A 27,713-nucleotide genomic window follows, 5' to 3' on the forward strand; every position below is an offset into this window, starting at 1 on the left:
CCCTTTGCCAGTGTCCACTTCCCTCCACCTGTCAGGAAGAAATCTAGGGACTCTGGTGGAGGGAGGTCTGACTTCTTAACTGCTTGGCTGCTTCATCAGTCAGGAACCTGTGCACTGCACTCCTTCTCTCCATTTCTAGAGGGAGAGAAACAAGCTCGGCCATTCTATAAGCTTGTACACCAAACTCCTGGGGAAAATACATGGTCACCTCTGGGGAAGGTGCTTCAGAATCAGAGTTTAACAGAGATCAGACCCTAAAGGCAGGGCATACAAGAGCCTGGATCATCTGAAAGACTGAAAGAACACACACACACACACACACACACACACACACACACACACACACACACATAGCACTGGTTAAGAGCGATTCTGAGCACTGTATTAACAGACAGGAAATCACCAACTGGCAAAGCCACAAAATGCTTTGCCATCATCATTTTCTCACAGGTGCTTCCTTCCATACACCAGAGCTGCCACTTATACAAGTAAAGAACTAAGGGCCACAATGGGTCTTTCTTGGAAGGGGAATTAACCCCATTGGTTAACATTTGTACCAGGTTACTGTTCAGATGCTTGACATACTATTTCTTGCTTACTATTCACAACCTTACTTACAGTGAATTGTTCCCCCAACTTGTCAGGTGAGGAAACAATGGGGACCAGAGAGCCTGATCCACAGTCCCAGAAACAGTAAGAATGACAGGCTGACCTGACCTCCCTGCAGCTGCCTTTCTAGTAATGAACCAAATTTACTGGTATCCACCATTCTGGGCTATCTAGGGTACTAGCACACCAAGTTATGAGAAGCAGCAGAGTCCATTTTGAAAAAGCTACAAAGCTAAATTCCAATATCTCCTTATTTTGTACAAGACAGATGGTTTCTAGCAACAAAACAAAACAAAAAAGCCCCAAACCCAAACCCACAAACAGGTTTCCAAGTAATTTCTGTGGAACAAATTCTGCCCATTTACTGTTCTGAGCCTTCCTGAAGGGGAAGTGACTCCCCCAGCCGGCCTCAGCATCAAGAAGGGAGAGGGGTGGCCAGAGACTGCTGCTGCACTAGCAAGGCGCATCCCAGGACTACTCTCAGCCCGGCCGTAGGGGCTGTCTTGCTCTGGGATGCACCCCATCGGCAGCACAGGAACTCCTCCTAAAGAAGAACTGGAACCCCCGCCCAGATGCTATCCCTCTCAATGGCAATTCCCAGATGTCAACATGGTACTAATGAGCATTGTCAGCATCAGACAGTCTTCCTTTCTGGGACTCAGTTTTCCTGTCCATGGAACAGTTCTCTCAAGTTCTTTTTTTTTTTTTTTTTTTTTTTTTTTTGTGGTTTTTGGGTCACACCCGGCAGTGCTCAGGGGTTATTCCTGGCTCCAGGCTCAGAAATTGCTCCTGGCAGGCACGGGGGACCATATGGGACGCCGGGATTCGAACCGATGACCTCCTGCATGAAAGGCAAACGCTTTACCTCCATGCTATCTCTCCGGCCCTCAAGCTCTTAACATCTACCAAATACTTTCCATTCTCCATGCCTGTGGTTCTTAATGGAAGAGTGGATGGCACAGGGGGGAGGGGAGGAGAGGTGGAGGGAGGAAAGGAAGGAGGGTGTGAGAAAGAAAGAGAGGGAGGAGTGGGAGAGAGGAAGAGAGGGAGAGAGGAGAGAGGAAGAGAGAGAGGAAGCGGGAGGGGTGAAAAAGGGAGAGAGAGAAAATGAGGGTGTGTGTGTGTGTGTGTGTGTGTGTGTGTGTGTGTGTGTGTGTGTGTGTGTGTGTGCATCCTTCCACACATAGCTAAGCCTCCCCCAACAAGGAATCATCTAGTACACAGTGTCAAGAGCGCTGAGGTTGGGAACCGTGATTATGCTATTTCTTATTACCTCTAATTACTGGTAAGAGGCTGAACTATCAACAGATCACAATGCTTCACAGATATATTCTAGCTAGGGGGAAAAATTGCCTAGATCCAAGGCTCTCATCCACGTGTTGCTGAGTTTGTAAATTAAACATGAAGTGAAATCACATTATGTCTGGGGTTGTATTAGAAAAATTCCAGAAAAGATAAGGGAGAGGGAATGAAACAAGAGCAGCAAAAATGTTCATCACAGGGGTTGGAGTGATAGGCAGTACAGTGGGCAAGGCGTTTGTCTTGCATGCGACCAACTGACCTAGTTTTGATCTCCAGGATCCCATAAGTCCCATAAGGTCCCAGGAGTCCAGCAGCAGTAAGCCCTGAGCACAGCTGGGTATGGCCCTCAAACAAACAAAAAGCTTACTATTTAACATTGGTAATGGGTACAACAGACCAGTTTAGGGCAAATTTTTCTTTACCTTTCTGTAGTTTAAAAGTTTTTTTCAAGGTGGGTATTATTGTATAAAACCAAAGTACAGTGATACCTTTTTTGGGTGGGGTTACACCCAGTAGTACTCAGGGATTACTCCTGGCTCTGCACTCTGGAATCATTCTTTGTAGGCTTGGGGGACCATATGAAATATCAGGGACCAAACCTGGTTGGCTGCATGCAAAACAAATGCCCTACCCGCTGAACTATTGCTCTGGCCCCAATGATATCTTTTTTTTTTCTTTTTAATCAATTGAGTAGAAAGTTTGGTATGATCCACAATCACTGTTATCATGCCTGCATTAGGTAAGTTCCACGACTATACTTGAAAGAGATGTACAACGAGCCATGAAGAATCATGGGTACCCGGGTACACTGGTCTCACAGCTGAAAATGGGCAATCTTGGGAGGAGAGGGTGGGCCAGGTCCCTGCCCTGCCAATGTGTCACCAGCTGTTCCCACCACCCACAACTGCCTCTTCCCCCAGTGACCCAGCTTGAGCATTTAACCACTAATCTCTACATAGTGGCCAAACTGACCAGACTCCAGGTATGTCAGTAATTGGGCTGACATCTCACCAGGACTTTTTTACTTTTTGCTGTACTTCTTAAAAATAATTTCATTACCACGTATCTGTCAACAAGTAATATAAAATATGCTATTTCATGCCTGTCAAAAGGGTAAGTTTAGGAATGGTTGGGAATTTGGGGACAATGGTGGAGGGAGTTTTACAGTGATGGTGGGATTGGTGTTGGACTAAAGCAGCATAACAACAAATGTATTATGAGCAACTATTAAGCTATTAATATTAAACTATTAAAACATGGTATCTAAATAAAGTAATTTATAATTTAAGACAGTTTGATATTTTTTCTGCAAAAATGTTGAAAAGAAGAAAAAGATTTCTCATGTATTTCTTTTTTTTTTTTCCTTCACTAAGTAAGAAAAATAGTCTTTGTGATTCTATTAAAAGATCATCTTGAGCTGGAGTGATAGCACAGCAGTAAGGCTGCCTTGCACAGGGCCAACACATGACAGACCTGGTTCGAATCCTGGCATCCCATGGGTTCCTCCCCTCCCCCCAAAAAAAGATCATCTAACAATGCAGAGGTCTTCACAGAATGTTCCATATCTCCATTCCACTGAGAGTTCTTTCTTCTTCCCCTAAGCCAAAGATATGGAAGTCGTAGGTATAGCAGTTTTACATCTGTGCCAAAGAGTATGACCCACTGGCCCATAGCCCACAAGAAAGCTAGTCAAAAGTAAACCCAGGGCCTGGAGAGATAGCACAGCGGCGTTTGCCTTACAAGCAGCCGATCCAGGACCAAAGGTGGTTGGTTCGAATCCCAGCGTCCCATATGGTCCCCCGTGCCTGCCAGGAGCTATTTCTGAGCAGACAGCCAGGAGTAACCCCTGAGCATCGCCGGGTGTGGCCCAAAAACCAAAAAAAAAGTAAACCCAACTTAAATCTGCAGAGGGTCAGAGCCAAGATACTGACATGTATACAGTTCTTTCTTTTTTGTTTTTGGGCCACAAGCAGCAGTGCTCAAGGGATACTCCTGGTTCTGCACTCAGAAATCACTCCTGACAGGCTCGGGGGACCATATGGGATGCCAGAAATGGAACCAAGGTCCATCCCAGGTCGGCCATGTGCAAGGCAAATGCCTTATCATTGTGCTATCGCTCTGGCTTTGGCATATAGTTTTTTTCTTTTTGCTGGAAATATACATATTCCCAAATCCCATTGAAATACACTGTGAAATATTTCTGCAGTAATGTATAGGCTGTGAAAGCTACAGGCCAGCAGCTCATTTTAGATGCTGCAGATGAAGAATAGCTGTGACTGGGTGGGGCTGGGAACCTGCTCATCATCCTTCACTGCATCATACCATCACCACATGGTCACACCCAGGAAAAACTTCTTTCCATGCACTGGCCTCAACAGCCCGTTTCTAAACAGGCTCTGTGATGCTGAGAGGTCCCATATGCACTCACAGGTATAAAAGAGGTGGAGGAAAGTTCTGCTCGGTAACACTGGGAGTGCAAGGCATTACGTAGCAACCACCCTGGCCTCTGTTTGAGAAGCGTGGTGGCACTCTAGATTTAGAGTCCACTAAATGATAGTCCAATCACCCAGTGGCTTCAATATCTGGCGAGGTCTTCGAAGGATCAGTGACTCCAGATCTCCATGGCTGAGAGTTCAGCTCCTCTCAGCAGACAGCAGTCAGGGCCAACACACAGCCCAGCTCAGGGCCTCAGAATCCTATTTTCAGAAGCAAATGTCTCTCTGGCTTGTGTTCAATTCTTTGGAGCAGTAGTAAAATGGAAGGGCTGCATTTTGATTCCTTCAGCTTGAGGAAGTACTACAACAAAGCCTGATTCCTCCGTTTCTATTTCCTGAAGTTGACTCCTACCTAAACCCATTGGAATTGGTATGATTCCTAGCATCATGATTCCAAGGACTTGAGATTTTTCTGGGAATAGCTTCTCAATGCTGTTCCCATGGTGTCTTGTCTCTTTGTGCCTTTTGGTTGTATCATTCTTCCAGACTCATGAAGGTCTCTAAATCTGCCATAGGAACAACAGAATGTGGAAAGACATGGGCATCTTTCAGCTCCTTTGCTAGCATGTGGAACCAGTAATGTTTCTCCAGGAGGTGGGTCTCCACCTGCAGAGACCCAGCCTGCATACAGATGGGCTGGTACATGGTGCACACACGCATACACTCTCTTTCAGTAAGTGGCAACACTGGTGGGCAGCAAAGCGAGGACATGCTGCACCAGTTCTGTGAGGCTATTTAACATGAAGGCGTTTAGTCGGTCTGTGGGAGGAGGAGACCCAGCAGGCCTCCACCGGTGCCCACCTGCTTCATTCCTAGCTAACGGGGTGGCAAGACCAGCCCTGATCACGAAGCTAACATCCCAATGTTCGCTCCTTCTGATCAGGTTTACTCAAGACACAGAAAAGACTACTCCACCCCTGGAACATAAGACATGATTATTGTGCACCAGTAGGAGTTGATAGTAGAATGAAAACTGGTCAGCCAACCACACTGTGCATAAGGGATAATGTTGGGAACATAAGGAATGAATAAGACTAGCATGGGCCAGAGTGATAGCATAGCGGGTAGGGCATTTGCTTTGCACGCAGCCGAACTAGATTCAGTCTCTGATCCTGGCATCCCATATGGTCCCCAGAGCCTGCCTAAAGTAATTCTGAGTGCAGAGCCAGAAGTAACCTCTGAATGTCACAAGGTGTGGCTTTCAAACAAGCAAACAAACAAAATAAAAACAACCTAACACTGGACTAGGGGGAGGAAGCAGGGTCAAAAACAGTTTCAAAGAACAATCAGTCCCACAGAGAAGGGAGTCAAGGAACCTTCTAGCTGAAGAAAGCATTACATGAAGAGACTATACTAGTTCAAGATGCAGACAAGGAGGGAAGGGCAGGAAGAGAGGAGGAGAGGTAGGTTGGGTAGATCAAGAGAAGACAAACCAGTGGGTCTTCTATGTCAGGCTAAGAAGCTAGACTTCACCCTCACTTAAACCAAGAGGCCTTTAAAAGAGTAAGCAACAATCAGTGATCAGATTATTGATTTATTTGCTATGTCTGGTGGTACTGAGGTTGTGGGGATTGGGGGAGGAAGGAGCAAACATGGGGTATTAGGGATCCAAAATGGGGCTTCAGTGTGCGCAGTATGTGCTCAGCCCTATAAGCCAGGTCCCCAAGCTCCAGATTCATAGTTCAGAGGGGCCGAAGGCAGTTCAGTTCATCTTTATGTTCTGACTTTCTGCTTCGGAGCTTATGCCTGGCTGAGCTCAGGGGTGACTGCTGGTGGACTCAAGGGACTATATGGGATGCTGGAGACTAAACCAGAGGGACTGAACACAGGTCGGTCATGTGCAAGAAAATTGTTGTATACACTGTACTATCTCTCTTGCCCCATCTTCTGAAATTTTGGAAGAAGCAAAGACGGATTGGTGTGAGGCAAGAATTCTGATAAGGAGCCAGTTAGAGAAGAATGTTGCAAACACCTGAGAAAGGGAATAACAGGCACTAATGTAGTGGGGACACCAGGAATGACAAGAATCAAATTCACGAGGCATTTGTGACTAACAGCTGCCATCATCATTCAGTCTCCAAAGCAGAGAATAAACAAGGAGATTGAAACCACAATCAACAGAGAAATATTTGTAAAAGATCTTGAAAATAAAACAGCTTGTATAAATTTAAGAAAGGCAATAAGTAATGTGTGGTTCTTTTCTGACTATCAAGTTTTGCAGGTTTTTCCTTTCTTTTTTTGATTTTTGGGCCACACCCAGTGACGCTCAGGGTTACTCCTGGCTAAGCGTTCAGAAATCACTCCTGGTTTGGGGACCATATGGGATACCGGGGATTGAACTCAGGTCTGTCCTGAATCAGCCATGTGCAAGGCAAGCATCCTACCACTGCACTATCGCTCCAGCCCATGAGTTAAGGTATTTGCCTTGTAGGCAGCCAACCGCAGTTCAATTCCTGGCACTGCATATAGTTCCCTGAGCACAACCAGGAGTGATCTTAGGCACAGAGCTTGGAATAGGTCCCACTCCAAAACCAAACACAGCTATGATACTCTGGCAATATGTCTGCCAGTCCGGGATGTTGTAGGTGAAAGCTGTCCTGACCAGACCCTTTGTCCTCTAGATCGCTCTTGCTAGCACTGACAATGACAATGACACTTTCAGAGTCTGATTCAGAGTTTAACACTAAGACCATATGCTGGAACCCCTGATGTTCCCAGAGTCCATCAGATTCTCTTGGCCTCTGTACATGCTATTCCAACCCTGCCACAAATATCTACCCTTTTCACTCCACTCAGGACATTTACATGCCTCACTTTTTATTTTTCTCACCACATGGGAATGTTTCCAGCACTCCTCCAGATCAACTTTTACTTCTGATTCCACATGGTCCTTCTTGATTACCCTTCAAAGGCTGAACGAAATCACTGTTTGCATATTGTGAGTGCCACTGGGTGGGATCCGAGGGGTTTAGATGTTAGATTGTGCATCTCCCACAGTCTAACATCTAGAAAGATACTGCTATGTGTTCAATGACTACTGGCTAAAGAACCCAACAACTAATGAAGTCCCAGGAAAGGGCAACTGAATATTTCCTGTAGGCCCTCTTCAAAAAGCTTGCAGACTCTGTAAATGACTCCCAGTCCTTTGTAAGGGTCTCTTATTTGATGTCTTTCCCCAGGCCTCTGGTTCAGTCAGATATAGGCACCCGTCAATTCAAAGCTACGTTCTGAGCTTGTGACTTACATCAGGCATCAGGAATTTGAACAGTGGTAGGAATGCTGGCAGGATTCTAGACACTTTTTTGAAATGAAGGTCATACTTTGAGTATATTAGAGGAGAAGAGAATTAATATTTGTCCACTAACCATTTGTTAAACCGCTACCAAGAGCAACATTTATGAGTGTGAAGCAGACATTAATGTCCGATGTGCCATTTTAGAGACCTCAATCCCTACGGAGCTGATTAGAAAGGACACAACTCAGGGTTGGAGCGATGGCGCAGCGGTAGGGCATTTGTCTTGCATGCAGCTGACCCAAAACAAACTACAGTTTGATTGCCTGGCATCACATAGGATCTCCCAAGCCAAGAGTGATTTCTGAGTGCATCGCCATGAGTAACCCCTGAGCGTCACCAGATATGGCCCAAAATCCATCCCCACCAAAAAAAAAAAAAAAAAAAAAGGACACAACTTCAGGCCTCAGACAGAATCAAGGTACCATGAGAACCCAAGAAGAGGCAGATCCAAAAGGAACATGGAGGCTCTGCTTGAGGGATAGAATTTGGAGTCGAAGCTTTGTGCCCAGGATTACACAATGACTGTGAACTAGAATCTGAACTTGGGTCCATATGTCCTGAAAAAAAAAAAAAAAAGCTGAGCTTTTTCCCTATTGCATAGCCACATGTGCCACTTAGAAACACACACTTAGTTTTTTAAAAAAGCTTTAATATAAAGACTCATTATCCAATTTTTTAAAGCTCACATCTTATATTATCAAAATGTCAAAACAACAACAAACTCTCCATAATGGAGCTTCTATATTCTGCTAGGAAGACAAGATTTTATCTCAACAAATGACCAAAGTGACTGGATTGTTGTTTTGCGATTAAAAGTCATTTAACTTTTTGTTTTTTTCAGTAGTCTCCCTGAGACCCCGAAGCACAGTAACAAGACTAAGGGTTTTCAATTCTAGCAGACATTAAACTGTGTAAACCGCTTGAGATTACTTAGGTTCATAGGGGCCGTTTCCTCAGTTAGTAAACCAGGCTAATGAAGCTCCACACAAAGGGATCGCAATGATCAAATATATACTGGAACACAACAAAGGCTGTATAAAGGAGGGATTCCGACCTCAGACAACGCCAGAGTGGCCCACTAAGGAGGTGGGCAAACAAGGCAACTCTACATACGCTCTAGCCAGCAGGTACACTTAACGGAGAAAGCATTTATTAGTAATCAATACAATTAAGAAAGTTACAGGCATTTTTTCCTCCCAGTGATTATCAAAATGATACGCTTAATTTGTTTTATAGTAACCCTGAAGCAAATCAGGAACAAATTAAAATAATCATTTTCTTTCTACTTTGAAGCCAGGGAGAAAGAAGGAAAGAAAAGTGTTAGCCAGGGAAAAACACAAATGAGGTAAGGAACAAAGACCTGAGACAGGAGAACACTGAGTGCAATACACACCTGCTGCCTTGTCCCTTTGCATCATTTTACAGTACTTGAGGCATAGTCCCCACATGTTTCTTTCCCTAATCCTCACGTGTAGTGAAATATCTGTCTCTATCTGAAAGGGGGTAAACTGAGGATCAGAGAGAGCAAATGACTAGTTCAAGTCACAGCTCTTTTTTGTTGGTTTGTTTGTTTGTTTTGGGGGGCACACCCATCGGCGCTCTGAGGTTACTCCTGGTTCTGTGTTCAGAAATTGCTCCTGGCAGGCACAGGGGACCATATAGGATGCCCGGATTTGAACCACTGTCGGTCCTGGGTCGGCCACTTGCAAAGCAAACATCCTATCTTTGTGCTATCTCTCTGGTTCCTCAAGTCACAACTCTTGAGAACCATCAAGGTAAAAAAAATAAATCCAAGTCTTCTAAAAATAGGCTGGGACACCTTTCCGCTGAGCCATGTAAAGAATTTAGGGTTAGTACTCAACAGGTTCAGAAACAACCCCCCCCCCCCATTTCCAGGGGCAACCACCCTAGCTAGCTCCCCAACCCTTCCACCTCACAAACACTCATGCATCAAAGAGAAGAGAACTGTTTCTCTAGAAGGGGATACTTGAGAATAATTTCTATTTGGGGATCCTTTGTTTGGATACCAGAAAAGAATGTTCAACATCTTTCCAACCTCCTCTTTATGCTAATTACAGCTCATCAGCATCTGGACACCCACAAGCAAAATCAATCTGATTATAAAAACAAGCCAAAGACATTTTGTATCATTGAAGCAAAAAAAAAAAAAAATAACAACAGAAAAACCCAACCAAGATTGCAACATGATTGCAACATGATTAAATACACAAGAGCATTTCCCAGCAACCTAGCAGGTGGCTGCATAGAAAAATCACATCTAATATCACAAGTCCAGGAAGACGGACACTAACAAACATTTCACACATGTAATTGTGTTATTTATCAGCAGTGATGTATACAAGTTTATTTTCAGTGCATCTTCTTTCACATCTCATCTATTGCTAGATGTCAACAAGTCTAACACCTTTGAATTGTGTCACGTTTTCAAAAACACCACTCGAAAGGCAGCTTCGCTTTCCCTATGTCAAAGCCAAATGAACTTAAACACATTAGCTGTCTGCCTGCACCTCATTTCCTTACCATCATGGCATCCCTCGATACTTGGAAGAGCCAATATAGCTCACCATTCCAAAACTGCTACTTCCTAGGCATGACCATTTGGACCCCAACACTATCCTGCCTTCTAAAAGGAGTCTAGTTTCCTGACTGAACACTCCTAACAATGTACCCATGACAAAATAAAAACAGCTGCTTACAAAATACAAGTATGGTGTGATTTCACTTCTATGAAGCGATAAACACACTTATCCAGACGCTCTAATGCAGATGTTTGAACAGTGTCTATGTTTTTCAATAAGTGGGTAAGTCAAGGGTAAGTTTTTCCTTTCCTTTCCTTCTCCAAATGCTTGAATTTCCTTCCCTTCCTTCCCAGGAGGTGGAGGTTTGGGGCACCCCAGTGGTGGTCAGGGGATCAGACAGTACCAGGGAAAGAACAGGGGTTGACTACAAGGAAGACAAACAGCCTTTTTGTTTGTTTTGGGGCCACAATGAGCAATGCTCAGGGGTTATGCCTGGTTCTGCACTCAGGAATCACTCCTGGTTGTGCTCTGGAAGCCAGTGATGGAACTCTGGTCAACTACATACCAGGCAAGCACATAACTGCTGTATTATCACTCTAGCCCCAAGGCAGATAGCTTTATAATATGAGTATTATCTCTCCAGTCCCACAATGCTTGAATTCTTTTTTGTTTTGTTTTGTTTTTTGGGCCACACTCGGTGATGCTCAGGGTTTACTCCTGGCTATGCGCTCAGAAATCGCTCCTGGCTTTGAGGGCCATATGGGATGCCGGGGAATCCAAACCGGTCTGTCTAGTGTGTGCAAGGCAGACAACTTATGCCTTGTGCCACTGCTCTGGCCCCCAATGCTTGAATTCTTGACATTAGTTTATTGTATTCTTATTCAGAAAAAAAAGCTAAATTCAGAAAAAATAAAACTGTTATTTAAACAAGTCTCCTTCCGAGGCCCATCATGTCAAGAATCTTCTTTTGGGAACACAAAGACAGTAAAAAGGATGCTTCTACCAAGGTCTGTACTCTGAGCATTCTGGCCGGTGGTTCTCATCACGAGTTGAGCAATAGGAACTTGAGCTCTTGAAAAATAGAAATGTTTCGAGACTCAATGGAATTTTCAATGGTGACCCAGGCACATATAAATTTGTGACAGCTCTTCAAGCGATACTGATCAAAGTGGAAAAAGGCAGATTTTTGCCCTATTCTCCAGCAGGGATCATGCAAAGGGAGAAAACAGGTCGAAGGGCTGAGAGAAGTGTTTAACCAAAAACAGACAACTGCAAGGTAACCATCCAGGGGTCCTCAAACTTTTTAAACAGGGGTTCAGTTTACTGTCCCTCAGACCATTGGAGAGTCTGACTATAGTAAAAACAAAACTTATGAACGAATTCTTATGCACACTGCATATATCTTATTTTGCAATGAAGAAACAAAACAGATACAAATACAATATGTGGCCCGTGGGCCATAGTTTGAGGACCACTGATAGACCTTTGGGAACAGCAGGGAACTTTAGGAATGAGAGGCTCCTGGAGAGAGGTTCTCTAGAGGCAGATGTGCCATCGAGAAAGGATCCAATTGTAACAGGGCAAATGTTCAGGACTGAGTGATAGAAATTACTGAAGCAGTACTGGGGGGTAAAAGTTTTGATAACTTAAAAATGGAATGGGCAAAGACAGTAAGCAGCTTAAATCAGGTCCACTGTGCATGAGTACTGATATGGAGGATGGAAGAATGAAGAGTGCAACATGGAATTCCATTTTAGGAAACCATGAGAAAACCCAAAGGTTAAAACCTAAACATGACCAAGTACTCATAATAATGCCTAGAAGTGGCATCTTGCCCAAGCCTCAGTGTGCTCATCTGTGAAGTGGGGTGTGACAGCACACAGCTCACAGACAGGTTTTTGTGAGGATTAGGTGAAAAGAGGTAATCAGTGTAAAAAACTCTGTAGAGTACTCAGAATAAAACAAAAGCAGCTATATGGTAAGATTTAAAAAAAAAAAAAAAAAAAGAAAAACAAAAAACACCACATCCTAGAGGCTGGAGTGGTATTACAGCAGGTAGTGCATTTGCCTTGCATGCAGCCAATCCAGGTTCGATCCCCAGCATTTCATATAGTCTCCTGGGCCCGCCAGGAGTGACTCCTAAGTGCAGAGTCAGAAGAAAATCCTGAGCACCTGCTGGTTGTGACCTCCAAACAAACCAAACCAACACCCCCTACCCCACATAATATCCGAATACAGATTATGTTGGGGAAGAAATTGACTGTGGTGGTGGTGGTGGGGTGTAAACAGCTGTTTGTGCTCAGGGCTTACTCCTGGTTCTGCACTCAGGGATCATTTGGGGAGGTGCTTGGGGGAATCATATGTGGTGCAGAAGATCAAACCCAGGTTGGCTGCATGCAAGACAAGAACCCTACTTGTTGTCCTATCTCTTTGGCCCAAGATTATATGGAATATTAATAAACCAAGGACCACAGTTACTTTCTTATTTTCGCATTGCTTAAAATGTTGGAAGAAATAACCTTAAAAGATTTGGCTATTTTCTCACTGCTGCTTCTACTTTCCTGTTACTTGTTTGACGTTTCTAAAGGAGATATAAGCTACATACTAAACTATTTCTAAAAGATTTAATCAGGACAATAAATGAAAGCTAACGGAGCCATACTGGAGAACTAATAAATGTGCCAGTGAAAAATTCTATATCCAAGTAAGAGTGCAGCTAATACTGCCACTAAAAAACAAAGCTTCTGGGTCTGGAGAGAGAGAGAGAGTTCAATGGCTTAAGTGCATGTTTTTCAGTGCAGGAGGCTTTCAAGTTCATAGTTACCTGAACATGGACAGAAACAATCCCTGAGCACAGTGCCAGAAATAGCTCCTATTAAGCACTGCTGGGTGTGGTCTATCCTCTCTAACTCCCCCACCATGGCTAAATAAATAGGCAAGCAAGCAAATAAATAAATAAGGATCACATTCTATTTGGGGAAAAAAGAGAAGAGGTAACTGCTTCTCTTTCATCCTCTTCTTCACAGCTTTGAATATAAGAATCTAATCTGTGCTAATTTAGCTTGAAATGGTCAAAATCACTAAAATTAGTATCAGACCTATACTCTGAAAATCTGGGGGCATCCTTGTTTTAACAAAACACAATAACATATAAGCTCAGCAATAACCACTAACATTAGCAAAACATGCCCAGTATGCACAGCCCTATGGGGTCCTTTAATATCCGGCTTCTGCTAAATGCCTCATCTCCTCTGCTCACTGAGGACTACTGGGGCAGCTCTGGGGGGTTGGGGTGGAGGGATGAAATTAAGAACGCAGGTTTGCTATCATTCCATGGTCCCATGGACTGGAAACTGAGGCAAATCTGTTTCTACTACAAGAATTCCAGAGGTAAAAAAAAAAAAAAAAAAAAGAATTTCAGCAGGATTCAAGGCACAGTGGCCCATATTCATTCTCTCCAGGTGGCCTTTCTCTCTTGCCATTCCCTCACCTGGCTAATGCATACTTGAAGCCAGCTTCGAGACTCCCTGTTAAGGAAGGGCAGTTTCTAATCTCTTTCTAATCTCACTTTCTCTCTCTCTCTCTCTCTCTCTCTCTCTCTCTCTCTCTCTCTCTCTCTCTCTCTCTCTCTCCCTCCCTCCCTCCCTTTCTTTTTTCTTCCTTCCTTCCCTCTCTCTTCTTCTCTCCCTCCCTTCCTCCCTCCCTCCCTCCCTCCCTCCCTCCCTCCCTCCCTCCCTCCCTCCCTCCCTCCCTCCCTCCTTCCTTCCTTCCTTCCTTCCTTCCTTCCTTCCTTCCTTCCTCTTTTTCTTTTTTTTGATTTTTGGGCCACACCTGGTGACGCTCAGGGTTACTCCTGTCTATGCGCTCAGAAATCGCTCTTGGCTTAGGGGACAATATGGAATACCAGGGGATCGAACCGAGGTTCGTCCTGGGTCCGCTGCATGCAAGACAAATGTCCTACTGCGGCACCATCACTCCAGCCCTAGTTCCTTGCTTTCTTCCACCCTTTTTGCCTGTAAAATATAAATACAGACTTTTCTTTCTATATCCTTCTAGCTTATTCACCTTCCTTGTATTACCTTGAACTATAAATACAAGTTTCTTGAATGTTTGCCTCATGGGTTTGCCAGCTTGTGCACCTTCTGGTGATGGCACCAAAACTGGCACAATTCAAGTTGTTTGCTTAGTTAGAGTGGCAGGGCCTCAATGACCTACCTTTAGGAGTCTTGTTTACAGAAAAAAAGCCTTTGTAAAAGTGTCATATTGGACCAGAAGATCAAGTACTTTATTAGAGAAGAGGCAAAATTTCATAGGGCTAACAGTCATCTGAATCAAAATGGGGGACAAGGATGTAAGCCCAGAACACTGCTGGGTGTGGTCCCAAAAGAAAAACAAATACAACAAAAAGATGCTCAGAAAGATGCAGACTTCATGTCTGAATGTGGGAGCCCTTTGTACCTGCATCATCATCTCCCTCTAGAACAGTGGTGGGCAACCATTTTTTTCAACTGAGCCAAATCTCGCCAAAACCACGATTAAAATTTATTTTGAGAGCCACACAGGGAGTGCACTGACAGAGGCTAGGACCAGAGTCCTGACTCCTGGAGTGGCCGCCTGGCACACCGAAGAGCCGCATTAAAAAGTGTAAAGAGCTGCATGTGGCTCGCAAGCCTCGGCTTGCTGACCACTGCTCTAGAAGGACCTTCTTCTGTTTTTATTCCGTTGGATAATTAAGTATTCCTACATACTTTGTTGTACTTGCTGGTTTGTTTTGATGGGAAATATCTATACAATTAACCCCCTCTAAAATTAATTTTATTTTATTTATCTTTAAAAAATAATATCTTTATTTAAGCAATGATTACAAACATGTTTGTAATTGGGTTTCAGTCATTAAAAGAATACCACCTTTTTTTTTTTTTTTTTTTTTTTTGGTTTTTGGGCCACACTCAGCGATGCTCAGGGGTTACTCCTTGCTATCTGCTCAGAAATAGCCCCTGGCAGGCACGGGGGACCATATGGGATGCTGGGATTTGAACCAACCACCTTAGGTCCTGGGTCGGCTGCTTGCAAGGTAAATGTCACTGTGCTATCTCTCCGGCCCCTGAGAATACCACCCTTTACTAGTGCAACATTCCCACCACCAATGCTCCCCACCTCCTTCCTCTCCCAACCCGTCTGTATTTGAGACAGGCATTCTACTTCTCTCACTCATTAACATTGTCATGGTAGTTGTTAGTGTAGTTCTTTCTCTAACTGCACTCACCACTCTTTGTGGTGAGCTTCATATCATGAGCTGGTCCTTCCAGCCCTCATCTCTACTGTCTCTGGACATTATTACAATGATGTCTTTTTTTTTTTCTTAAAGCCCAAAAATGAGTGAGACTATTCTGTGTCTATCTCTCCCTCTGATTTATTTCACTCAGCATAATAGTTTCCATGTCCATCCATGTAAAGGAAAGTGAAATTAATTTTAAATGCTAAAATTAATTTTAGATGCTAAAAGAGATTATACTATATGACATGGGAGGAATATAATAGTAAGCTTGGAGTACTAGGTGGTGGGGTCCAGGTTAGGACAAGAAAGAGAAATCTGGGAGCCAGCGAGGTGGCGCTAGAGGTAAGGTGTCTGCCTTGCAAGCGCTAGCCAAGGAAGGACCGGGTTGGATCCCCTGGAGTCCCATATGGTCCCCCCCCCCCCCAGCCAGGGGCGATTTCTGAGAGCTTAGCCAGGAGTAACCCCTGAGCATCAAACAGGTGTGGCCCGAAAATAAAAAAAAATAAATAAATAAAAAAAAAAAAAGAAAGAAAGAGAAATCTGGGCAATGGGAGGATAAATCTGGCTTTGAGTGAATTGCATCTTAGAGCGTCAACGAATGTGTGAACTGCTTTCTGGTTAACTAGCTTCTGCCGATTCAATCTCAGGCGAAAGCAATGTTAAATATCTGAGACTCAACAGAAAGGACAGGGTCAGAGCTGCTGACGAGAGGAGCTATCCAGCGAGAATATGTGGAGCTGAATAAAGGCAGGAAGGCACAGCCATGAAAGTGAAGGTAATCCTGAGAAGAGGCAAAGGAACAAGACACTGAGAGGTGGCAGGACTCTCCTTGGTCCCTTCCTACCTGGCACCAGTGACAGATGAGGCCTTGACTAAAATCTAAACGTGGCAGGCATCCCAGTAACAGCCGGTCCCAGACAATGCCATGCCATCACCACATTCCATTGCTGGAGACTTGGGAAATGTTTCTTTTCCATTTAAGCTGGCTGAACTTCCTTTGCTGACCACAGGAAAAGTTTTGCATTTCCTCCTTCCAACCCCAGGAGGCATCAGGAGTTGTGGTCTATGAGGAGCCCAAAAAATACTAGGCAAAGATATGTGCTTCCTGCACGCAGCCCACCAGGCCCAACAGATTCTCTGCAGATGACATAGAGCTTTATTTCCTTACTTTATTTTGAAGTCACCTCCAATGGTTCTGAGCTCAAAATGCTCAAGGTGGGAGCATTTTGTAGTGCCTGGGATGGAGCACAAGTTGGCCATGTGCCAGGCAATGCCCTACTTGTTGTTCCATCTCTCCGATGGCACTCCTGAAAGCACTGCCTGCTGTCAGTGTGGAACATCCAGCAGAGGTGCGTGCTGCCCATCCACCCACCTTGGGGCGCTCACCTCCTCACAGCTCACACAGCCTCCAGGGGAAACCATGTTAAACGGCGCAATTAACTAGAACTGCTACAAACTCGATAACTCATCTGCCTAATGAAGCAGTACAAGGGAGATTCGACCCATTTTAATAAGAATTTTAAAAAGAAATGAGAAGGAAAGGTCAAGTGCCATTTCTGGAATCTCCCTCCCTCCTGCTCCAGAGCAGAGAATGCCAAGGAGACCATCGATAGATAACGCGCTGCTCCCTGTAAAAACACAGAGGCAGCCGGCCACGCTCCCGTCCTCAAGGGCAAATTACCTCTTTCCAACCCATCCCCCAAGCCAGACATCTCCCCTGATCTATTTCTGAAGATTTTATTATGCAAACCTGAACGGATTTCAATTACTATAATTCTTTTTCCTTATCCACCCAAACTCACTAAGAGGAACTAAATTACCAGCAATTTCAGGTTATAAAAGTGGCTTTCGCTTCTTCCCTCCTCTGGAGTCACCTCAGCCTAGAAATTCTCTCTTTGACCCTATGTGGGTGCAGGGAGCACAGGGAGCACAGCTGTTCTAATGCTAGCCCACAATTTAGCACAGGACACCAACACTCCACCACAAACCAGCTCACCCCTTCACAGGAAGCTACTGGGGGGCAGCGTGGGTAGGGGGTCAGGCTCAGTAGCTCTCTTAGCCAAGCGCTGGATGGGCAGTCTCCTTGCAACCTCTGACCTCAGGGAAGGATGGGTGTGTGAGCACTATGGCCAGGGTGGACAAGGGGCAGGCCTGGCCCAAGAGAAAACTTGTAATTCTCGGGTGTTATTTGTAACGTAACTCTCCTGGTGCCTATGCCTAACATATATGTGCCATCTCGCCTCATCATATCAACTCTACTCTCACTATTTTAGGGGTAACTGATGCTCAGAGAGACAAGGATCCTGTCCTGCATGAAATGGTACTAAGCTCCAAGTATCACACACCATGCTTGGTGCTACTGTAGGTGCTTCAGCTAAGTCCTTAGATCCTTTAGTCCTTTAGATCAGATCTTGAACCATCAACATTCTGGCAAATCAGTATCTATTCTCTGCCTGTCCCTATACCTCCAGCTTTTCAGAAGGACTCTGGGACTCTGAGAGGTCAGACAGAGAGCACAGACAGATTGGCCTGAGGTCTGTAGTGTGTGGGTTGTGATGCCTCTCTGAGAGAAACCCCCTTGCCTTCAGATTGTCTACACCCTGGGTCTCTGCTGGATGGATGAGGCAGTGGAGGCTGCACAGTGGTGGGCCCTCCTTGACCTAGAGTGCCTTTCCTCCTCTTTGCCCTACTCCAGACACAGCCCTACCCACATTTCACCATGGCATCTGGACACGTGACAGATGTCCAGCAGATGCTCCTCTACTGGGTGTTATATCATGGCATTGTCCTGCTCCCCCATAATATGCATAAGCATTCTTGTTAAACTATTAATGTGAACTGGTATGTTCTCCCAATTCTATCTAGCATGAAACCAGGTCCCCCAGCCTGTACTGGTAACTTATGCTCCCCCGACCCCTCCACCCTGGGTGGTTTTCAGGCCAATAAAGCCCCTATCTTCGATTCAGTTCTTCTTGTGATTTTCTAAATAATAATCCCAAGAAAGACCAGGGCCTGAGACTAGACTAGGATAAACTGACAGGGACAAACCCTTAGGCTCCAAGTCTAGAGGATGGACAAGAAAGATTGTGGGAAGCCCCTCAGACCATCTGGCCACTGTGTTGAACTAGCAGCTGATGGGTTACCAAAAGCAGCTCATAATGAGCAGGTATCTCCTATGAAAATGTCCCACCTTCTTCCTGGGTATCAGGATAGTGCTCGAAGTGAGGGTTCTGCCATACTCTCTAAGCCCCAGAAACAAACCTATAGCTAGCAACTATTTGTTTGGCTTCTAAATAAGCTGGATAACCACTGGGGTGTGCCCCCCTCAAAAAAACAAAAATATAACAATTCCAAGATGGGTAAAAGACCATATACACCATTTGTACAGTTGATAACAATATATTTGAACTGATATCGACTATACTAAGTTCAATCTTGTGGGTTCCAGGGAGAGCCCCACACCTGTGTTGGTTCCCTGAGTGTCGTCTTTTAGTGAAGTGATTATTCACTGATGCAATTAATAAACACTGGTTGGGGATCCATCACACACCAAGAGCTGGAGTAGAGACTGGGACCCAGAAGTGCCAAAGCACTTGGTCCCACGATCTTTTTTTTTTTTTTTTTTTTTTTTGGGCCACACCCGGCGGTGCTCAGGGGTTACTCCTGGCTGTCTGCTCAGAAATAGTTCCTGGCAGGCACGGGGGACCATATGGGACACGGGACACCGGGATTCGAACCAACCACCTTTGGTCCTGGATCGGCTGCTTGCAAGGAAAACGCCGCTGTGCTATCTCTCTGGGCCCAGGTCCCACGATCTTAAGCAAAGTCTTGGGACCAAGGGAACTTCTTGCATAAACTACTATAGTCCAGGTGCTTGTGGGATGCTTTCTGAGAAAGCAGCACCCAAACCAAGGACCCCTAAGGTAGTTAACAAGAGGTCATTGTTGCAGATGGAGAAAAAGAACATAGTGGCAATGAGGGGCAAGAAACACCAGGATTAAGTGCTGATGCTCCTGCTAGTCTGAGGCTATTATGCTCTTGCTGAGCGCAGATGCCTGGCCCTAGTGCATCTAAAGGACTAGCGCAGATACACAGGCCAACCAAGGCTACATTTTCCATAGGTTTCACTTCTTTTGGATTCTGCTGTGTTCGGACGCAGAAGTCATCCTCCCCAGCCATAATAGCCCTAACATGCCTTCCAGGAGCTGTCTAACCAAACCATTGCCCTCACTAATATCCTGTTATCAAATTCCTAACGTGCGTACTTGAAAGTAAATGTACTGTTACTAGCACGCCGCCGGGCACATCTTTCAGAAGGAAAACAGCTGCTCGCTGAATCTGTCACTTCTCTACTCAGGACCATGCACTAAGAGCCAAAATCTGCATTGAGTTATTCTTCCGTCCCTTTCTTCTAGCACACTCAGATGCAAACTGCAAGGCAGAACTCAGCAGGTTGGCCTGGAGGGATTTCCTGGATTCCAGGACAAAGCTGTGACAACTAGGGTCTGTGCCTCTGACTCAAAATGTACAGGCATCAGAGCTAATGTCTTGTTTTTTCTTTTTTTTTTCTTTCCTTATTTTTTTTTTTTTTGTTTTGTTTTGTGGCCACACCTGGTGATATATAAAGGACCATAGAAGGAGCCTGAGATTGAACCTGGGTTAGCCAGGTGCAAGGGAAATGCCCTACACCAGGGGTCTCAAACTCAATTTATCTGGGGGCCGCAGGAGGCAAAGTTGGGGTGATCCTTGAGTGCAAAGTCAGTAGTAAGCCTTGAACATTAGGGGGTGTGACCCAAACAACTAAAACAAAACAAAAAAAGATTCCTCTAGGGCAGGGCCACAAAATGTTGTACGGAGGGCCGCAAACGGCCTGCGGGCCGTGAGTTTGAGACCCCTGCCCTACATCTTCATTTCCACCCCTACCTTTCCTTCCCCTTTCCAACTTCTTAATTTTTTTTACTTTTTTTTTTTTTGGTTTTTGTTTGTTTGTTTGTTTGTTCTTTTGGGTCACACCCATTTGATGCTCAGGGGTTACTCCTGGCTAAGTGCTCAGAAATTGCCCCTGGCTTGGGGGGACCATATGGGACGCCAGGGGATCGAACCGCGATCCTTCCTTGGCTAGCACTTGCAAGGCAAACACCTTACCTCTAGCGCCACCTCGCCGGCCCCTTACTTCTTAATTTTTAAGGCCTGGATGAAAAAGGAAGCCTTCAGAAGGAGCTAAAATCTGGCTCCTTACTCTGTGATTTCCTCATCTAAAGACACATGGAACTAATATATAACTATCTATGGTTTGAGGCTGAGATAAGCATGTAGTGCAGTGGTACAAGAATGTGACCCACAGAAATCAGGGCTGTGTCCAAACAGCCAACTCTCAGACCACATTTCTCAAAATCACCCAACCCCTCACTCATTTCTTCTCTGAATTCATAGAGGACAAGACAGAAAGACCCACAGAAGTGACAGCGGGTCTCTATTTAGTGTCTGGCCCCCTCTCGTGTGAGGTGACCTAAATTCTCCTTGTTCTCAGATTCCCAGTCTACAGTTCTTTGCACTGCAAATTACTTTCTTTTTCACCTTCCTATTGGCCCTGAAGAACAGAGTTAATCAATGAAGATGCTACTGAAGTTAAGATACCACCAACGACAGATGAAACCCACCTTCCTTTTAGTGGCTCTAATTTGGAAGATCCTAAATCTGAGAAGAGGCAGACAGGAGTTTTTATGCAGGAGGGCAAGGAGGGTGAAAGATCCTACTGCAGATTACAGACAGAAGAATCACCCAGACTACGAACCAGATGTTTCCTCTGATGAGACAACCCCTTCAGCCACCCTGTCAGGTCAACCCTCCACACCCTGCCTTCTCACCACCTCCTGACCCTGCAACCCTGCCCTCTGGCCCTCCCCATACCTTTTTTGGGTTGGGGTCACACTCAGTAGTGCTCCTGGTAGGCTCAGGGAACCATAATGAGATGCCGGGAACCGAACCTGAGTCTGTGTGCAAGGCAAATGCTTTGCCGCTGTGCTATTGCTCCAGCCCCATTCCAAACTCTTAAAATAAAACTATGTGATTCAGTTATTCCCTGGCCCAAGTGTCAGGCAGCTCCCATCCTAATGGTGGTTAGTTTGCCCAGTGGTTATTTGCTGGGGAAGATAGAAGCAATAGGCAGAGACAGGGCACTCTGGTTATAGCCTTGCAGTTCCTGGCAGCTTTCAGCTGGGAGTGCGCCTCATCAGGGAGGAGACATAAAGTGGGAGAGCTGGGCAGTCAATAGCTTGTTTTGGGGATTCTGGATGTTGACCAAATCCTACTTTTAATGCAGAAATACACGGGAAGTGACAAGTACTGCCACCTCATCACTCTTTTCAAAAGGGTCTTCGATCAGTGAGACACCTCACTGCAAATGACAGAGAAGACGACATGGTCTTTGCCTCGAGACTTATTCAAGGGCCAGAGGTAAAGGAGCTGCCATAATTCAAGCAAGCAGAGGACGAATGAAACAAAGACTGCTGGTGACTGGAGATGCCCGGCCATTTTTTCCCGTGTACACACAAAATCAGACACACGAACAGAGTGACCATCTTCCCCCTCAAGTCTACTCAGACTTAGGATTTTCTAAAGTGGCTCTCACCCAGTTGGATATTCCTAATGTACCCCAATTAGGAGGGCTTCTCCAACAAACTTACCTTCATGTTCCTTCTCAGTGGTGCCCACTTTCTTGATCTTCCTGGGAGATTTCATAAAAAGGGGGAAGATAGTTCTCAAGCCAAGAATATCCACAAATTTATGGCAATTATCCGTGCCCTCAGGTCCAATCATCGCATGATCCAGCACTTTCAGTGCACTGCTACGGGAGATCTTCTTTTCTCTGTGGACAAGAGGAATCAAGTCAGGCCCTGCTTGGCCACAACACTCTTTAAAAAACAAAAATACAAACAGGAGCTAGTTAGAACAGCAGAGAAGGCACTTACTTGCCTTGCAGACCAGTTCTGGTTCAATCCCTGACATTGTTTATGGTTCTCTGAACATTGCAAGAGCCAGGCAGAATCCTGTGCACTGTCAGGTGTGGCCCCAAACAAACATATATATAGCTGCATTTATTATAGTAGGAATAAAACTCAAATACGCACTAATGAGAAAATAGAATTAATTATGGCACATCTCAATGGAATGCTGCACATTTGTGAACAATTAGGAGAGGCTGTAGAAAAATAGGATACTCTTATGACACAAAAGTCACAAAAGCCAATTTTTAAAATTCTGTATAAAACGCAGCCTAAATTACTTTGAAAATACACACTAATAAAAGATGAGAAAGAAAAGGCTCAGAATACAAATGGAAGTTATTTCTGGATGGAAGGATGATGGGGAGAGGACTTTTTCTTCTTTTTGAACAGCTTTATTAAGACATTCATCTCACATATGATTCACCCACTTAAAATGTACAACTCGGTATTTTACTATATTCACAGATACATGCAATCCTCACCACAGACTAGTTCAAAACACTTTCATCACCTGGACAAGAATCCCTTCTCTTTAGGGAGTCCCTCAGAGACTCCCCAAAAACCGTTAGCCTCAAGCTGCCATTTCTCTCCTTAGCCTCAAGATGCCATTTCTCTCCCTAGACTTAAGACCAACGTTCTTTATGAATTGTCTCCTCTGGGCATTTCAAATAAACAGTATCAAGCAGGTGATCATTTGTGACCCTTGTAAAAAACAAAAAGCAAAAAACTTTTTGGAAGGGGGCGCTAGAGAGATAGCATGCAGCCAAACTAGCTTCAATGTATTGATCCACAGCACACCATATGGTCTTCCAATCCCCCCAGAAGTGATCCCTAAGCACAGAGCCTGGAATAAGCCCTGAGAAGATCCTGGTATGTTCCCCAAAACAAAACAGAGGCATTTTTAAGGGGCCACATTCAGCAGAGTACTGACTGGGGGAGTGGCAGGGCATAGACACCAGACCACTGCGAAAGATATTAGGGCATCACTAGTGATGTGCTTGGTGGTGCTGAGGTGGCGTTGTGATGCCAGAGATTAAATTCAGAGTCTCACATCCAGGACAATTTGAGCCACTCACCCAGCCCCATGTGACCAGCTCTTCACCTCGTGATGTTTTCAGGGCTCAGCTACAACATGCACTGGCACTTGATTCTTCTCTATGGCTGAACAATGGTCCACTGGAGGGAAATGCCATCGTCTGACTAGCCATTCACCCACTGTGGACAGTGTTGGTTGTTGCTTCCTCTTGGCCACTGTGAAGTGCTGCTATAAATGGTCATTTACAATGTTTTCTTTACAGCATAATAAACTGGACTGATAGCATCTCTATGTTCAACTTTTTTGGAGGGCAGTTTGGGGTCATACCTAATGGTACTTGAGGACTCTAGGCTTAGAGGTTATTCCCAGAGATCCTTGGGAACCATGGATGCTAGGGATAAGGAAGGCGTATAAGGAAGGCAAGCTGTCTCTCTGGCCTCTTTGCATTTTTTAAGAAAGTTAACTGTCAACTGTGGCACCACAAAAAAGTCTTTGGAATGTGGTAATGAGCATGTATGGAGCAAGTAGTTGTTCCCATGATGGTGTGTTTCAAGGGCGAAGAAACCCTGAATCTCTTAGGCCAAGGAAATTCCTTTTCTTCCTCAAAATACTTAGTGTGCCTATGCAAAAGAAAAGAAAAATGGTGGGGGGAAGCATAAAACCTTGCCACACCAGCACTCTTTTTTTTTCTTTCTTTCTTTTTTCTTCCACTATTTTTCTCCTTTTCACTCTTGTGGTTATTATTTGGTGATTTTTTTGTTGTTGTTGGGTGCACTTTTTTCTTTCTTTCTTTCTTTCTTTTTTTTTTTTTTTTGGTTTTGGGGCCACACCCATTTGACACTCAGGGGTTACTCCTGGCTATGCACTCAGAAATCGCCACTGGCTTGGGGGGACCATATGGGATGCCGGGGGATGGAACCGCGGTCCAATGCTAGCGCTTGCAAGGCAGACACCTTACCTCTAGCGCCACCTTCCCGGCCCCCACTTTTTTCTTTCTTTCTTTTTATTTTTGGTAGTTGCTTTTTTGTTTATTTGTTTTTGTTTTTGTTTTTTGTTTTTCTTTGTCTTCTTCCAGCAGAACCACACCACTTGAATCACCTTGTTCTGCCTCATGATTTGAGGGAGAAAATAAAAGTAAACGGTACCAAAACCAAACAGCTATATGAACACTGAGTGGAATTAAAAAATAATCTGCTTAAACATCAAACCTAAAGTCAACAACAAAATAGATACCCTATCTACAACAAGCTATACACAGAGGGGAACATTTTCACTAGCACTCCATGGGACAAAGGGGAGATATGGGACACATGCTGGGAAATAGGGTGGAGGGAGGATAACCCTGGTGGTGGGAATGGCCCTGATTCATTGTCACTATGTGTTGTATATGAAAATATTTCCATAAGATTATTCTTTGAATGGTTGTATATGAAAATGTTTCCGTGAGATTATTCTTTGCCTGTTGCCCCACCTTGACCTTCCAGGTGAGGGCACTGTTGAGAGTTGAATAAATAGCTTTAGTGGGAGGCGTGCAAGGTCCTTTGGCCAGAGCTGGTAGCAGGCTGACAGAGGGCTCTCTTTGTCCAATCTTTGACACCCTAACCCTCCTGTCTGTGTGGATTATTTGCTGCAGATAAATATTACCAAGATCTCCCCCCAAAAGGGGATAAGGGGATGGGAATCAATTTCTCATTCTGGGAACTATTTGAGGATTCACAAACATCCAACAAAGGATTTAATTGCACACCTTTGCAACAACTATGTACCATAAATACTACTGTGAAAGATTTGTTATTCACTCTTTGGTCACAATAAAATTATTATCAAAAAAAATTGTTGGGGCCGATGCAGTGGCACTAGAGGTAAGGTGTCTGCCTTGCCTTGCCAGCGCTAACCTAGGACGAACCACGGTTTGATCCCCTGGCGTCCTATATGGTCCCCCAAGCCAGGAGCGACTTCTGACATAGCCAGGAGTAACCCCTGAGCGTCACCGGGTGTGGCCCAAAAACCAAAAAAAACAAAAACAAAAAACAAACAAACAAAAAAACCGAAAACCAAAAACCAAAAAAACTTGTCAGACTGATTTCCAATGTGACTGCACCATTTTACAGTCCCACTAGCAGTTTATAAATGTTATGATTTTTCAAACTGTTTGCCAACACATATCATTTGACATTTTTGTTTCCAATCATCTCAGTGAGTGTAAAGTGTTATATCATTATGTCTTTGATTTGCATCTCCCTAATAATTAATGATTCAAACTTCTTTTCATAACTCTTTGCATGATAATCTATATAGCTTTCTTGTTTTGGGATTTTTTTTTTTTTTGGATAGACCTGGTAGTGCTCAAGGTTTACTTACAGCTCTGTACTTAGGGCTCATTCCCAGCCATGCTTGGGGAGTTTGAGCCAGGATCATCGTTATATCTTAGCTGGAGAAAGGTCTACTTACATTCCCTGCCCATTTTGTTTTGTTTTGTTTGTTTGACTTTGTTTTTGGGCCACACCTGGCAAGCACTCGGGGGTTACTTCTGGCTCTGCACTCAGAAATTATTCCTGGCATGCTTGGGGCCCATAGGGGATGCTGGAGATTGAGTCCAGGTCAGCCATATGCAAGGCAAACTCCCCAACCATTGTGCTATTGTTGCAGCCCCTTTCCCTACTTTAAAACTTGCTTAATTATATTTATAACTGAGTTGTAACAGTTGTTTTCTCTGGGTATAAGTATATACTATTATATGAATTCCATTCTCTATGTTATATTTTTATTTTCTTGCTAGTATACTTTGAAGAACAGTTTCACTTCCATTTTTATGAAGTTCAAGATGCTTATTTTATTTTATTGATTGTGCTTTTGTAAAAAAAAAATCATATATAAGAAAACACTGCCAAATGCAGTAACACCAATATTTGCATCTACGTTTTCTTCTAAGGATTTAATAGTTTCAGTTCTTAAATTTGATTCACCTGCAGTTCAATTTCGTATGTGGTGTGAGATTAAGAGAGCAACTTCACCCTTTTATATCTTGATATCTGATTTCTGAGGGCCATTTATTGTGTCTTTTTCCTCATCCCACAGCTTTGGTACTTACGTTGGAAATCAGTGTGCCATAGACACCTAGATTTCCAATTTTATTCTATTGATTTATGCCAGCACTACACTGTCTTTATTATTACTGCTTTGTAGATCACTTTAAAATAGAAAACTCAACATTGTTTCCCCCTCTCAAGACTGTTTAGTTCTTTTAGGTTCTTGTAATTCTACACGAATTTCAGGATCAGCTGTCAAAGTCTACAATGAAGTCAGCTGGGACTTTAATAGGGATTGTGCTAAAGCTGTATATCACTTTGGGGAGTACTGCCGTCTTAATAATGTTAGGTATTCTGATCTAAGAAAATGGATTCATTTATTTGGATCTTCTTAAATTGCTTTCAACAGTACTGTCTAGTTTTCACAGTATTTAGCTTTAATTTGTGGGGGAGGAAGTTGGGCAACTACTCATGGGCTATTCCTGACTCGTGTTCAGAAGTTCCCTTGGTGGACCTCAAGGGACTGTGTCATGGTGCCAAGGATCAAACTGTGCTCCACTGCAAATAAGGCAAGTGTCTTACCTCCTGTTTGTAACCCTGGCTCTCAGCTTTATACTCCTTTTGTTGACTTTATTCTGAGTACTTAAGACTTGATGCTACTGTAAACAAGCAGTTTCATTTATTTCATTTTTAAATTGCTCTAATACAACTAATTTTATTTGGGGGAGACACTTGGTGGTGCTCAGGGGCTACTCCTGGCTCTGCACCCAAAAATTATTCTTGGCAGGCTTGGGGAACCATATGGGATGCTCAATATGGATTGAACCCGGGTTGGTAGTGTTGAAGACAAATGCCCTACCCTCTGTGCTATTGCTCCAGCATTACAATTAATTTTTTATATTAATCATACCCTGTAGCCTTGCTGAATTCATTTATTAGTTCCAGTAATTTCTAGAGAAATTCTTAAGTTTTTATATATAAAACCTCTCTATATGTAAACAGACTTTACATCTTTTTGTCCCTCTCTAACTACATGCCTTTTATTTCATTTCATTGCTGAAGTGTCCTGCCTAGAATCTCCAGTCCACTGCTAGACAGACATCTGTGTCCAGGTGGCCACTA

At 44.1% G+C, this 27,713-nt stretch overlaps 1 protein-coding gene across 1 annotated transcript in view; it reads right to left on the reverse strand.

The window, feature by feature from the left end:
• CTNNBL1 (catenin beta like 1) overlaps positions 1-27,713 on the reverse strand; it is a 206,210-nt gene that overhangs the window by 45,277 nt on the left and 133,220 nt on the right. The window contains exon 11 of the mRNA XM_049779460.1: positions 22,206-22,387. Coding sequence (XP_049635417.1) covers positions 22,206-22,387 — 182 coding nt within the window. The remainder of the gene's footprint in view (positions 1-22,205; positions 22,388-27,713) is intronic.

This window comes from Suncus etruscus, chromosome 9, assembly GCF_024139225.1.
Source record: "Suncus etruscus isolate mSunEtr1 chromosome 9, mSunEtr1.pri.cur, whole genome shotgun sequence".
NCBI classification, from domain to species: domain Eukaryota; kingdom Metazoa; phylum Chordata; class Mammalia; order Eulipotyphla; family Soricidae; genus Suncus; species Suncus etruscus.